The 12798-nt window shown below is 44.0% G+C and overlaps 1 protein-coding gene across 1 annotated transcript in view; it reads left to right on the top strand.

Moving 5' to 3' along the window:
- Positions 1 to 613: 613 nt before the first annotated feature.
- PGAP3 (post-GPI attachment to proteins phospholipase 3) overlaps positions 614 to 12798 on the top strand; it is a 55710-nt gene continuing 43525 nt past the window's right edge. The window contains exons 1-2 of the mRNA XM_069237438.1: positions 614 to 846; positions 12589 to 12686. Coding sequence (XP_069093539.1) covers positions 675 to 846; positions 12589 to 12686 — 270 coding nt within the window. The 5' untranslated portion in view covers positions 614 to 674. The remainder of the gene's footprint in view (positions 847 to 12588; positions 12687 to 12798) is intronic.

Here is a 12798-nt window from a genome sequence, read left to right on the forward strand (position 1 = left end):
CCAATGTTGTTTGTGATTATTAAATGAAGGTACTTTAAAACAATTCAATTAATAGAGAGTGAGGGAGGATATGCATAACCCTCGCCTCCGATCCCGACATAGAATGCCCTTAGAAAAACGCATTTAATAGTAATTAACACATTAAATAACTTAGTCACGTGTGTGCGCCGGTCAGTCATACCCTCGCTGTATTCACCAGTAAACAGTGCAGTGTTATCATCCAGTACCGCCTAGCTGTTGTGAGGGGTGAATGTCGAGGTACTACGGTGGCTTTTCAGTGGTTTGCTGGTATTTTACAGTTTCACGACAGCTGTAGGACTTAGTAATTATGGACGCAGGAGGCGGATCCACGAGTGCGGCGGCACCTTCTGCCGCTTTGTTTTGTAAACTGACAAGCTGGCACTCGTAGCACCATTTTGTGGCTCTATGTAACATCACCCCGGCGGTCCCCACGCGGAAATCTTCCGACTTGTTTCAGCTGAGCTGCTGCGTTTTGCGTGCTATTTCGATTTCCTTACATTCCAGTGAGTTCCTGTTTCCGTCAGCTCCCGCCAGCAACTTCCGGTGGTGTTCCCGTTTTGTAGTCCCCTTTCCGAGGCGCTTCCGGTGTGCTCTTGTTATTGTTCCCCCTTCGGGTCCCGGGATCGCTTCCTGCTTCTGCACCCTGGGGGCGGATGGCGGCTCGGGCGGCGCTGCTGCTGCTCCTCCTGGGGGCGGCCGGCGCCTCTCAGGGGGACAGGGAGCCCATGTACCGGGACTGCGTGGGCCAGTGTGACCGGAGCAACTGCACCGGCGCCCGCGGGCGGCAGTGGAAGGATCGGCAGCCCTTCTACATGAGCCTGACGGGTGAGCGGACCAGGGGGCGGGGTCCAGGTGGAAGTGTGACTCTTTGGGGGTATTTTCTGATCTCCCGTTTGCATCGCTTGCTTTGGGCTATGGCATTAGTCTCCTTTCTACGTTATGACACAGAACAAGCTGACAGCCTTTGAGAAGCAAATTAAATTCTTCATGTACCGCCTGTCTACGCAAGAAACTGCGAAGGAACGACACACTTAATTACACACATGATATTCCTTTCTGTGCAGTTTTACGTGTAACTTAGCAAATGGATTTAGAGTGCCATACTGACCTTGAGGGATGTCAGTCTATTTCGAAGTTCTGGTGACACCAACAGATTGGAGGACGCTTACAGTTTAGCGATTGGCCACTTTACTTTGTATTTTAGCAGGCTTATAATTCTGTGGCAGCACCGCAGGCAATGATTCTATTTTTTACTCTTTGTAATTTAACGGCAGCCAAAAAACACAACAACACTATAATACATATACTTCCGTTGGCTAAAAGTGAAATAAAGGACCACATTATTCCTACAGTGTTTACATACATCTTCCCATTACCTTCTTTCTTTGTTGTGTGGCAGCTAAGTGTTCTCTATTTTATTTGATGGTGCATGTTTGCCTATCTGTCAAGTGGCTCATGATTTGTGTGCCAATTTGTGAGGGTAATTGCTAGGAGTAGCTTTTTTTTTTCCTCAAGCGCGGGGATGGGATATCAGTGGCCCTACCAGGATCCTTTAGGGGTTCCCAGAGATCTTTTCTCCTAGCTGGCCATTAACAGCTGCAGTATCTTGGTGTGACCCCAGGCTTACCTGCTTAACCCTTCGTAAGGTACATTGATTGTCTTACTTCAGGGGACATCAGTGTGAGTAATCTCATCTCTCCCATCCATGGCAGTATGCCATCAGTGCAAACATTCCTTTAGTCTTTCCTTTGCATTAGAAGTGACAACCGAAGTACGCCTGGCCATTTTAAATATTTGCTTAGCTTCTGGGCACCCATTTAAAATACTTTCCAGTTTGGGTAACGTAACATGGATCTACTTTGTGTCTGTCCTAATTAAAGTGTTGCTAATATTTATTCCCGTGGTGTCCACATACAAAATATTTTTTCCCATCTACATCTCCCAGTTGGATTGAAATGGAAGACTGTGTGATTGGCAATGGTTAGACATATAGCAAGCATTAATCAACTTTTGTATGTTTGATGTAACGCCCTAAGTGACCAAGGGTATGATCAGAAATGTGTCCTGTGCTACTGGAACCAGGCTGCACCAGACCGAAGAGCAGCAATAAGGGTGAGATCAGCTTGGTTTGATTGTGTTCTGGTTCAGGAAGGGTCTAGCAATGCATTTCAGACTGTACTGCCCTTATTGGAGCAGAGTCCAGACTGATATGTATGCAATTGGATCCAAACTGAGGTGGAACGGTGGGCAAAAGAACAATGGGTTGGAGTGCCACCCTGAGCGATTACCAGTGGTTACATTTATTGCAGGCATTTCTCCCTTCACCTTTTGTGTTTCTGAGCTATAATTATATTACATATATTATAGTGCAGCTCTCACTATACCTTATGTGAACACCAGACAAATATTTAGGAAGAAATACTAAGAGAGTGTTTTAGCCTCTGCCCACAAGTTGATCCTTTTCTGTAGAAACGTGATTAGGCAGGAGGTGTGTGCTTCCATTTAAGAGTGCTTGTTTTGCCTCGTGGGAATGTTTTAGCTTGAGTTGGTTATGGTTACATGTCAATGACAAAGGCTATAAGCCTGATTGGTTTGTCGGGAAACGTTATGTCAGGTGCTATAGGCTTGGTCCTTTTATGATGGGAAGGTAGAAGAGCTGCCATACTGATTGTGAAAAGCGCATGTTAAATCCCATAGACCCTTTAAGGGTGTGCAGTCATTACATCGGTTATAGCCTCCATATAAGTGTTAGGTTATGCATAGCAAGCAAATGTATTAGTTTTTGCCTCCTACAAACCTTAGAGGCATAAGAATTGTGCTAAGAGAACTTTTTTGGCCCTTTTTGTTTTAAGAGGTTTCATATTTTGCTAATTGTAATTGTGTACATATTTCTAATGTCACAACTATATGCCTGATGTTTGCCTTTTGCGAAATCTTCTCCTTGATATACTGGACCTGGGTTGGTTATGGTGAGGAGATAGTGTTAAAATCTGTAAAATTTGTTGGTTCCTTAGTAAGAGTTATGTCTGATGCCATAGGTATGGTTTGTTTATTATAAAAAGTTGTGACAAAGAGGGTGGACCTGTATTATTTATTGTGAAAAACATATGTTAAAGCCAATGGACCTTTAGGTGTGAATTTTTATTTCAATATGTTAAAGCATGTCAACAAGTATTTTGTTATATAGAATTTTCCCGATGACTGGAGTAGGAAAGGAGTAATGGTGTTGGTTACACCTCTGACAAACTTAAGGGATAGACGATTTGCAATGTGATAACTCTCGCAGACCCTCTTAGGAGGGTTTATATAATTTTTTTAAAACATAATTACAATTGCATTTATAACAGTCATAGCTCTGTACCAACAATAAAATGCCTATGAATATTAAAATCGCAATACAGTTTTCCTCATATACCAGGTATCATAGTTGTAAAGAGACTCGGGGCAAGATTTTGCTTGTGTAATCGACATACGTCTTGCATTTTTCTTTGCTTAATTATCTGTCATTTCTCGACATTACCGAATATCATTAGGAAGTCTCTCATCATAGACATTCCAGCGTCCTCTGCCACCAACACTTCATTTGCAGAAATGTAGTTCGAGGTCTGATGCTTGTAATCAGTGTATCAGTAACCTCCCTTTTGCTTCAAGAATGCTAAGGCTGGACTCTTATAGTGATTTTTTTGGTTCCCCTTTCTCAGGTTTAGGGTGAAGACCCAGTATGCAGTGTGTTTATGCGTGTGTTATTTTTGTATTACTGGTCACTGTTTTGAGATGAGTCATTATTCTAGTCCATTCTGTGTACATTGTCTCGATATCTTGTTCCCATTTTCTTGTATTACTAGAAAATATAACTGTGTTTACTATAAGCGTATTGTGTATTAAAGTAAATTCTGGCCTGACCGATTTAGTGGTCCGGCAGGCAATTGTATTGGGGGAAAAAAAGTAATTTGAATAATACACACACTGGGTCAGCCGTTTTCAGCCATTGATCTTTTCGAGTGTAATTCACATTGTTTACGCATGACTGCACGTGACTCTGGGTCAGTCGAGTAAAGTCATTTTTTTTTTTTTTTTTTTACCACGTGAGGGCTAGCATTTCACGTGATCCCACGCATGTGAGCCTGAACATGAGTGCAGTTCAGTGTTTTAGCTGGTGAGCGTTTTGTTTTTCATTTTCTCATTTTATTGGTACCCTTTAATTTCGTTTCTTTTCTCCTGTTATAGGTCTCGCCCAAACAGCTTTATCAATATAGAAAGAGCTCATGCCGTCATACACCATGCACAATACATTAGATATAAATATACAGACTGCTATAAAGGGGCTTTGAACAACCCCTTTCTGCCATTGGCTACCATGGTTTAACTAGTTAAAGCAGTGGCTTTTGAGGTTGTACATCAGTGCCGAAATGAACCCTCTGCTATTTGCTGATGTGAACTCGTTAAATAAAGAAGGATCGCTCACGGAGAGTGACGTCAGTTCATTTAAATCTGATTTTTTAAAAATTGTATTTTAATTGCGGGACAGACTCTGCGCGCTCAGTGCGTTTAATTGCCTCAGCAGTTGCTGCTCAGTTGAACATTGCGAACCCCCCACAACATACACCCTGCATTTTTTAATGTAATGGAGCTCAAGGGCTTGAACGAAAAGGAGAAGTGTCCTCAAGGAAAAGATTAGGAAGAAAGTATATTTCTTTAATTCCTTGCACTTTACATTTTTGTATACAATGCGGAGATACATTTTACGTTAACGAAGTGTGCCTGCGTGCCACAGTGTGAGAATCTATTTAGTAGGACCCAAGGAGACAAATGCACCCCTTCTGTTAGTTTCTATTGAACCTGTTATCTCAGTATTTTATGCAAAGTGCTAGAATGTCTGTGCCAAATTAGTGCCATGGAATAACAATTAAGTTGCTAAGCAAATACATCACAGAATTCAGCACTTTATCTAAAGTACTCTGACCTTCCCAAGTTACCTAACTCTGTAGAATTCCATTTAAGAGTAAAGAGATTCTCTCAAGCTGCCCTGGAACATTGCATAATTAAGGGGCCGCATGAACAGTATTTCATAGGACTTCCACAGCAAATCCATGGCACTAGAGAAACATCCATCCATCCATGTCAATGTGGTCTGGCAAAGTTTTTTTTTTTGCATGATATCTATGGACATGAGTGGAGGTATTTCACCAGTTTTTATAGCAAATGCCGAGTACAAGTTCGAATGAGAACTTGCATATGTCTGAGCACTCTTCCACAAAACCTGTATGGAATTGGATATAAATAATCTGAATTGGCCACAAAATGCAGTCCAAGTGCACAACTGAACAGACCTATCACCTCTGGTATGTGATCTTGGTTCTAAAGGTATTGGGGTCGTAAATCATGGAGCAACTTCCCCTCTCTGTGGTCAGAACCAAAATATTTACAAAAGTGATAGGCAGGGAGGCCAGGCACCACTGACCTCATGTACCAAGCGAAAATACCTCCTTCTGGGTAAAGGTATTTGTTATGGTTTGATCTTTGGAATTGTTTAGGTATGAAATAGGGCCTCATTACGAGTCTGGCATTCACTAGACCTCCAGACTCTCGTATGGCGGTTAGACTGCCACAAATGCAGCAGTCCAAGTGCCACATTACAACCCTGGCGGTTGGGCCGCCAGCACAGTCAGGATCAGAGATCCCGGCGGTCTGGTGGTAGGTGGCAGTCCAAATCTGCCAGGATTATGACCCCCTCCCCCCCCCCCCACACCCCCATCCTCCTGGACCTCTCGACCGCGTTCGAAACCGTCTGCCACCACATCATACGCTCGCGCATCAGCAATGCTGGAATCCGCGACAGAGCCCTGGACTGAGTCACCTCTTTTCTCACCGGCAGAACCCAGATAGTCCATCTCCCCCCATTCTGCTCGGAGGCCACAAAAATCATCTGTGGCGTACCCCAGGGTTCGTCCCTCAGCCCGACCCTCTTCACCGTCTACATGGCCCGCTCGCTAACATCGCCCGATCTCACAACCTTAATATTATCTCTTACGCCGACAGCACCCAGCTAGTCCTCTCCGCCAACACCTATCTTCACGAAGAAATGAAGGCCATCTCCGAATGGATGAAGAGAAGCTGCCCCAAACTCAATTCCGACAAGACGGAAGTCCTCATCTTCGGCTCCACCTCCTCCGCATGGGATGACTCCTGGTGGCCTGCAACTCTCGGATCCACTCCGACTCCCACCGACCACGCACGCAACCTTGGATTCATCTTGGACCCCTCACTATCCATGACCCAGCAAGTCAACGCCATCTCCTCCTCCTGCTTCAACACCCTTCGCATGCTCTGAAAAATCTGCAAATGGATACCCACCGAAACCAGAAGAACAGTCACCCAAGCCCTTGTAAGCAGCAAGCTGGACTACGACAATGCCCTCTTGGCAGGAACCACGGCCAAACTCCAGAAGAGGCTGTACGAGCAGTAGCAGCACCTATTCCCCCCCCTCTCCCACCTCCCCTCCTCCTCAGCGCCTTGAGACCCTCACGGGTGAGTAGTGCGCTTTACAAATTCCTTATTGATTGATTGCAGAAGACCCTGTGGCCAGCACCATCACAATGTTCACTGTCTGCTTTGGCCAGGGTGCTAGTGCATCCTGAGGGCTACAACATTGCTGCCGGCTCCATTATGAGCTATCACTGGGGCTCTGGGTCCCACTACAAAGATAATGTAAGATCATTGCTGGGGGTGGCAGAACATTGTGCTAAAGTAATTCCCACTTTTGCAGAAACAGTATTTAAAAGACAATTGCATTAGAAGCATCAAAGTTTATGTGGGATCCGTTGTGTCAAGAGGGATTTTGTTACGTTGGGGCTTACTGAGAAAAAGTTCCTGCTTTGAGCAGTTTGGAAAGCTTTGTGACAAGAGATGCTAGTAATAAAAGCCTTGGGGCAGTTCTTACACAGAGGGGTGCAGGAGGAAAAGAAAGTATCATTCTATTTGCATCAATATCATTGTCTCCAGCAGAAGAGAGGTATCCTATAATAGAAAAGGAAACACTGGCTTGTGCATGGGCACTTGACCATATTCATGCTTTTGTATCGGGTAGACTGATTGTTATTCGGTGTGATCATAAGCCTTTAGTTAAGTTACTGACTACAGGGGGGAGTGTTACTGCATCAGCCAGGATTGCTAATTGAGCGATATGTTCCAGGGAAGGACAAGCTAGTGGCAGACTGTTTGTCTGGAATGCCATGTCCTTAAGAAGAGTGTCAGGATGACCCTTGGGATGATTTTAAAGTTTCTTTGGTCCATGATTCAGAGTCACTGACTATCAAACAGAAGGATTTGGAGGGAAAACAGAAAGAAGATAACCTTTTGCAAAATATTTTGAAGTGCATATCTGATGGTTGGCCTCAGAAGGAATTTTTGCCTGAGAATTGTACGCCGTCTTGGGAGATAAGGTCAGAGTTTTCAGTGGACAGAGATATTGTTTTAGCTGGAGAGTATGGAGATTTTGGAGGCTGAGATAACCGTGGAAGAAGTGAGTGAGGCGGTGGAGGCATTGTTGAAATCTAAATCTCTGGGCGGGATGGATTTCCGATTGATCTGTATCAAACATTTTTCCTTCATTTGCAAGAGAGGCTGTTGGCGGTATTTGAGGAGGCCCGGGAGCGGGGTATCTTGCCAGAGACACCCCCCCCCCCCTATTGCCTGCTCACCATTCTGAATAGTGATGTTAGGATTCTGTGTAAAATATTGGCTACTCTGCTATGTGGAGTGATTCGGGGTTTGGTGCATGATGATCAATGCAGGTTTATACCTGGTGGTAGTACGGCTTATAATTTACGTTGTTTCTTCTGCATAAAACCATGGGGGGCGGAAGACGAATTGGTGCTAGCATCATTGGACCTAGAGAAGGTCTTTGATACTGTGGAGAGGGCTACTTACTGGCGGTACTGCGGGGAATGGGATTTGGCCCTCACTTCTGTGCTTGGGTTAGTTTGCTGTATACTGCACCCTCTGCACGTGTTCGGGTGGGTGGGGAGCTTTCGGAATCCTGGGTGATTGGCAGGGGAATCAGGCAGGAGTGCCCATTGTCACTGCTTCTTTTCGCCTTAGCGGTGGAACCACTGGCGGTCTGGCTTCGTGAGGAATTGGTGTCCTGGGGCATTCAGGTGGGGCAGGTTACCCACATTGTCTCTCTATATGCCGATGATGTGTTGCTATACCTTCGAGAGCCACATGTTTTGTGCTTTTGTTACGGTTACTGGGGGAATTTGGGGCTGTATCTGGTATGAAGAAGTCGCTTCTGTTTCCTTCAGGGTCATTATCTGGTGCCCCGTTGGAGGATTTGCTGGTGGTGGGGCTCAGGTGGGAGCTCAAAAGTTTTAGATACCTGGGTCACTCATACTGTGGGGGCGCATGCAATATATAATGTAGAACAGTGGTGACTGGCCTGGAGCGCTCTGTTTCGTTTTGGAATAAGCTGCCTCTTTCGGTGATTGGGATGGCGGCTGTGGCCAAGATGGTGTTCTTGCTGGGGTGTCTTTACCTGGTTCAGAACTCTGTTTCCGTTAACTGCTCTGCTTTTCAATCGTCTGGACAGTTTGTTGATTTCATTGGTGTGGGCTGGGTGTCAAAGTAGGGTGGCATTGACCACACTGCAGAGGGACATGGATGACGGAGGGTTGGCTATCCCTAATATTATACGCTATTATTATGCAGTACACTTACAACATGGTACAAAGTGGATGACTGAGTCGGACAACTGGGAGAAGCGACTATTTGCAGGCATGCTGGGCGGAGAGGCTTTAGTGCATGTATTGATGACGGTCGGTCGGAGACTGCTGTTCCTTATCTGGTCAAAACTACTGCATGGATTTGGAATTATTCAATTAAGGGGCTGTGTTGTTAGTTGCATTCAGGTAGTGCTTTCTTTGCACTCAACTGTAATTTTGTAACTTATTCTTTCGTTTTTTGTTATTGGGGAAGGAGGTGTGTTATGGTTTGATCTTTGGCATTGTTTAAGTATGACATTGTCTGGTGCCACTGAGTGTTCCGATTCATTACGGTTGTAGCACTGGAACCAGACTGACCTCTTTCCTGTATGGTAGGAGCTGGCAGTAAACAAGATTTTTAAATACAACTACTGTGTCCGTGTTACATTAGTGTGAAAGGCGAACTACAACTGTATTGTTAAGTATACAGTGAAAGATGAATTTAGATGGGGTCAACCTGTTATGATGGAATTATACTATGATTTTTCAATGTAATGCAGTTTGAGCTTACATGTACGTATGAGAGACCCTCTCACAGTAGGTTAGGCAAAACTGAGAGGAGTACTGATTCTGAACTGTAACCCCAGGTGTATAACTATGCTTGGAAAGTCGCAGTCAGCTGCTGTTACTTGTGAGATGCTAGCTCCTCAGTTTTGAAAGCACATGGTGTGTTGTGTTTTTTACTCCCCCCCCCCCCCCCCACCTCCTCTGCATATTTCATTTGCTTGAGGGGGTGAGGCTCGAATATATGGCAAAGGCATCATCTAGTAAGCTCCCGCAATGTGTGTGCGCAGATTCAATTGCAATATGAAAGGGATCATCTAGTGAGCGTTTGCGCTCCTGCAAAGATGGTGTGCAGACACTATTGACAGTGACCTCCCAGTACTACATTGGTTGGGCTCCATGGCATACGCTGGCACATCAGTGACCCCACCATACCAGTCAGAGTACAGTGTTGGACAAGTTTCTTGAAGGAGCAGGCACTCATGCGCCAGTTACCACAAATGATGAGGCACACAGTGAAACTGATATAATGTGGACGGAACAGTCTGTGTTTAGCTTTGACTGAGATACAAGAGTGAACGGCGAGTGGTTCACCAGCATGTGACTTCGGCTTTTTGTCATTCTTGAGCTTCCACTCTGTCTCCCCTTTGTGCCCTTCTCTGAGATAGTGGAAATGAAGTCAAAGGGCAGTGGTAAGTGGGTCGACAGTAGTACAGGGGGAAACTCGGCCCAGGTTACTCATGGACCCTAGGGAGAACTAGATAAGAAATCCTTGCTTCAGCCAATCCAGACAAAGTTACTGGCTCAAGCATGGGTAAGAGATGCCTGCCACACCATTTCCCAAGCATAGTCCTGATTCTTTGCAATGTATAATACTAAAAGTTTCAAAGGTGCCTCGGGATAGAGGTATTGTAATCTCAACATCTCTGTGGGATGGTTACTCAGGTAGTGGCTTTTCCACTGGATTGCTGTATGAGGTTCCAAGACGGTTCCTCCCAAGGGTGTTGGGAGGCATGGTGGTGTGACATTGAGCTTAAGTGTTTCTTCCTAGGTGCAGATGGCTTCTTTCCCAGTTTTGGTGTTCTGGGACTTTCAACTGGTTAAAATGTTCACTTTTGATTCCCCCTCAATGGACTCAAACAACAAAGGGCCCCAGATGTTCAGTGCTTGTAACAGAAATACTTCAATAGAGGTGTCTTGACGAGTACCATCTGTACTCTTACCATTTTCAGAGGGGACTGAGATCAGCCTGAGCCGTTAAAAAGTTAATAAATTGCCAAAAGATTCAAATAAGGCACTTTTGATTAAAAAGCGTTAACATTTTATTTTTTCTAAATGTGGTTTATGTGCCTGGAGACACTGATACTACTTCTTTAAATCTTCATGGCGTGCGAAGTAATGTATGTGCTCAGCCCTGTTGCACAGATTGTGTTTTATGAGTTAGCCTCTATTTCCCCGGGTGGGCATGAAGCCCATAGTTTCTCTCACACAACATTCTGTCCCCAGGGGCCATGCATCCATTCACCTCTCCTCCATGTAGTCACCTGTTCATCACCGCCCCCATACCAGAAGCGCGCACTCTACTGCGCCTCTTTTGGTGTCCTACATTAATCCTCTCCATCTGTCCCTCCCACCCATTGGCTCACTGTTCCCACCATGTGCCAGAATGCCATCCACTCCCTGCCCGTCTGCCAACCATTCACCTCGCGTGGCCTTGCTTCTAAGTTAAGTCCCTATTTTGTAATGGTGTATTTCCATAGTATAAAAGCAGAACAAGTATATGAAACGTGAAAGGCATTCGTAGTAACATTTAAAAAAAAAAAAAAAAAAAAAAAAAGATTTTTCTTTGGTTTTGTTTGTGTTTATAGAAAGCGGACCCATTTTTAGTCTGACATTGGCTGAATTACTTTGTTAAACTTAACTTTATATGTCTTTTGACATCAAAGAAGGAAAGGTATAAATCAGTCAGTTTGTATAACTTGTTCCGTGAAAGATTTTGATATGTTTTTTTTATTGTATGTATTTTACGTCTTCTAAATGTATTTTCATTTTTAGACTGTTTACTTTAGTTATGCTGTGTAGCTTTTATGGTTTGTATAAAAAAACGAATACAGCGCGTTGATGATAATTTTGTTATGTTTACTTTGTGAGGTGCCTTTACCGGGAACAAAGGAATATTGTCACTCTTGAAAGATTGCTAACCAAAACATGTTTTTGGGGTAATACTAGTGCACATTTTCCTGTGCATAAATTTCAGAACGTCTGACAGTGACACTTTGGCAGGAATCCTCGTTTTCTTGATTGAGAACATTGAACTGTATCACTTTGCACTTCTGTGCTTCACCGTCTTTGGCAAATTCAGGAGAGGCTGAAAGTACTTCAAATCAGATAGTAAACTATACAAAAAGTAAAATCCTTGCTTGTGTTTGGCTTAAGCGATAATGTTGCTCTATATAGTAATGCCTGACAGTTAAGTGGTGCACAGCACATCCTCAGTCGTCTCTTGGCAACAAGTAGCACTTAGCAGTAACAGGGCGTTTTTGTGTATCATTTTTGAAAATGTTTAAATGTCTTCAACAATGCAGATGTTTGTATGTCTGAAGAAGCATATTCAAAAGAAGAAAACATAGAACTTGGTGGATAAGCGCAGATAAAGACACTACTTCTATATTCAAAGTTCTTTTAAGTTGTGTGTTGCTGAGCAGAGGCATTACGTATGAGTTGATACATAATGTCTTGCTATAATATCATTCATTTTAATAATTCAGTCCACTAATGTTACTTTAACTACTAGGATTGCACGTATTAAAGAAATATACATTTACCCCAGTTCATGGCAGTTCTGTTGATGCCCTGGCTCATATTTTGATTCTTAGGATCGAGCTAAACAGCCCGTTTAACTTGTCTTATGAATTTGCTGGCCTGCTTTCCACTATCCCAAAATACTCAGTCTTTCCTCTCTCTCCCTCCTATGTTGTTCACACTGCCCGACGACACTCCGTCAGTCTTTCTTCCTCATTCTCTCACACTGTCCTTCACATCATTTTCTCTCCCTCTTATCATTTCCCTGCAGCCACACACTTTTCTCTCCATGCAAAGAAAAGCCTCATCTCACATTTCATAAAGTCGATCTCGTTCAGATAAATGGTTAACAGCAAGGCAATATTCACATTAAACCACTCATTCTAAAGATGAATTCCTGCATGGAGGTCTCTCCTGAGCTATTGTGAGCAGCACTGAAAACTGGAGGCAGGGAAGGCCTTGGCACCCTATACTGAACTATTGTCTCTCTTTCTCCTGTCAGGCTGGAGCTGCCATGATGACTGCAAGTATGATTGCATGTGGTATATTGTCGGGCTGTACACCAGGGAAGGCTACAAAGTGCCTCAGTTCCACGGCAAGGTGAGTGGGATCTGAACCGTTTTACCAAAGTGTCCGTTAAGTGTCTTTGAGCTGCCGAAGGTTCTCAGATGTTTGGTTGCCCATGGCCTTACCTATGGAACAAATGGGTAAA

The sequence above is a fragment of the Pleurodeles waltl genome, chromosome 6 (genome assembly GCF_031143425.1).
Source record: "Pleurodeles waltl isolate 20211129_DDA chromosome 6, aPleWal1.hap1.20221129, whole genome shotgun sequence".
Lineage (NCBI taxonomy): Eukaryota > Metazoa > Chordata > Amphibia > Caudata > Salamandridae > Pleurodeles > Pleurodeles waltl.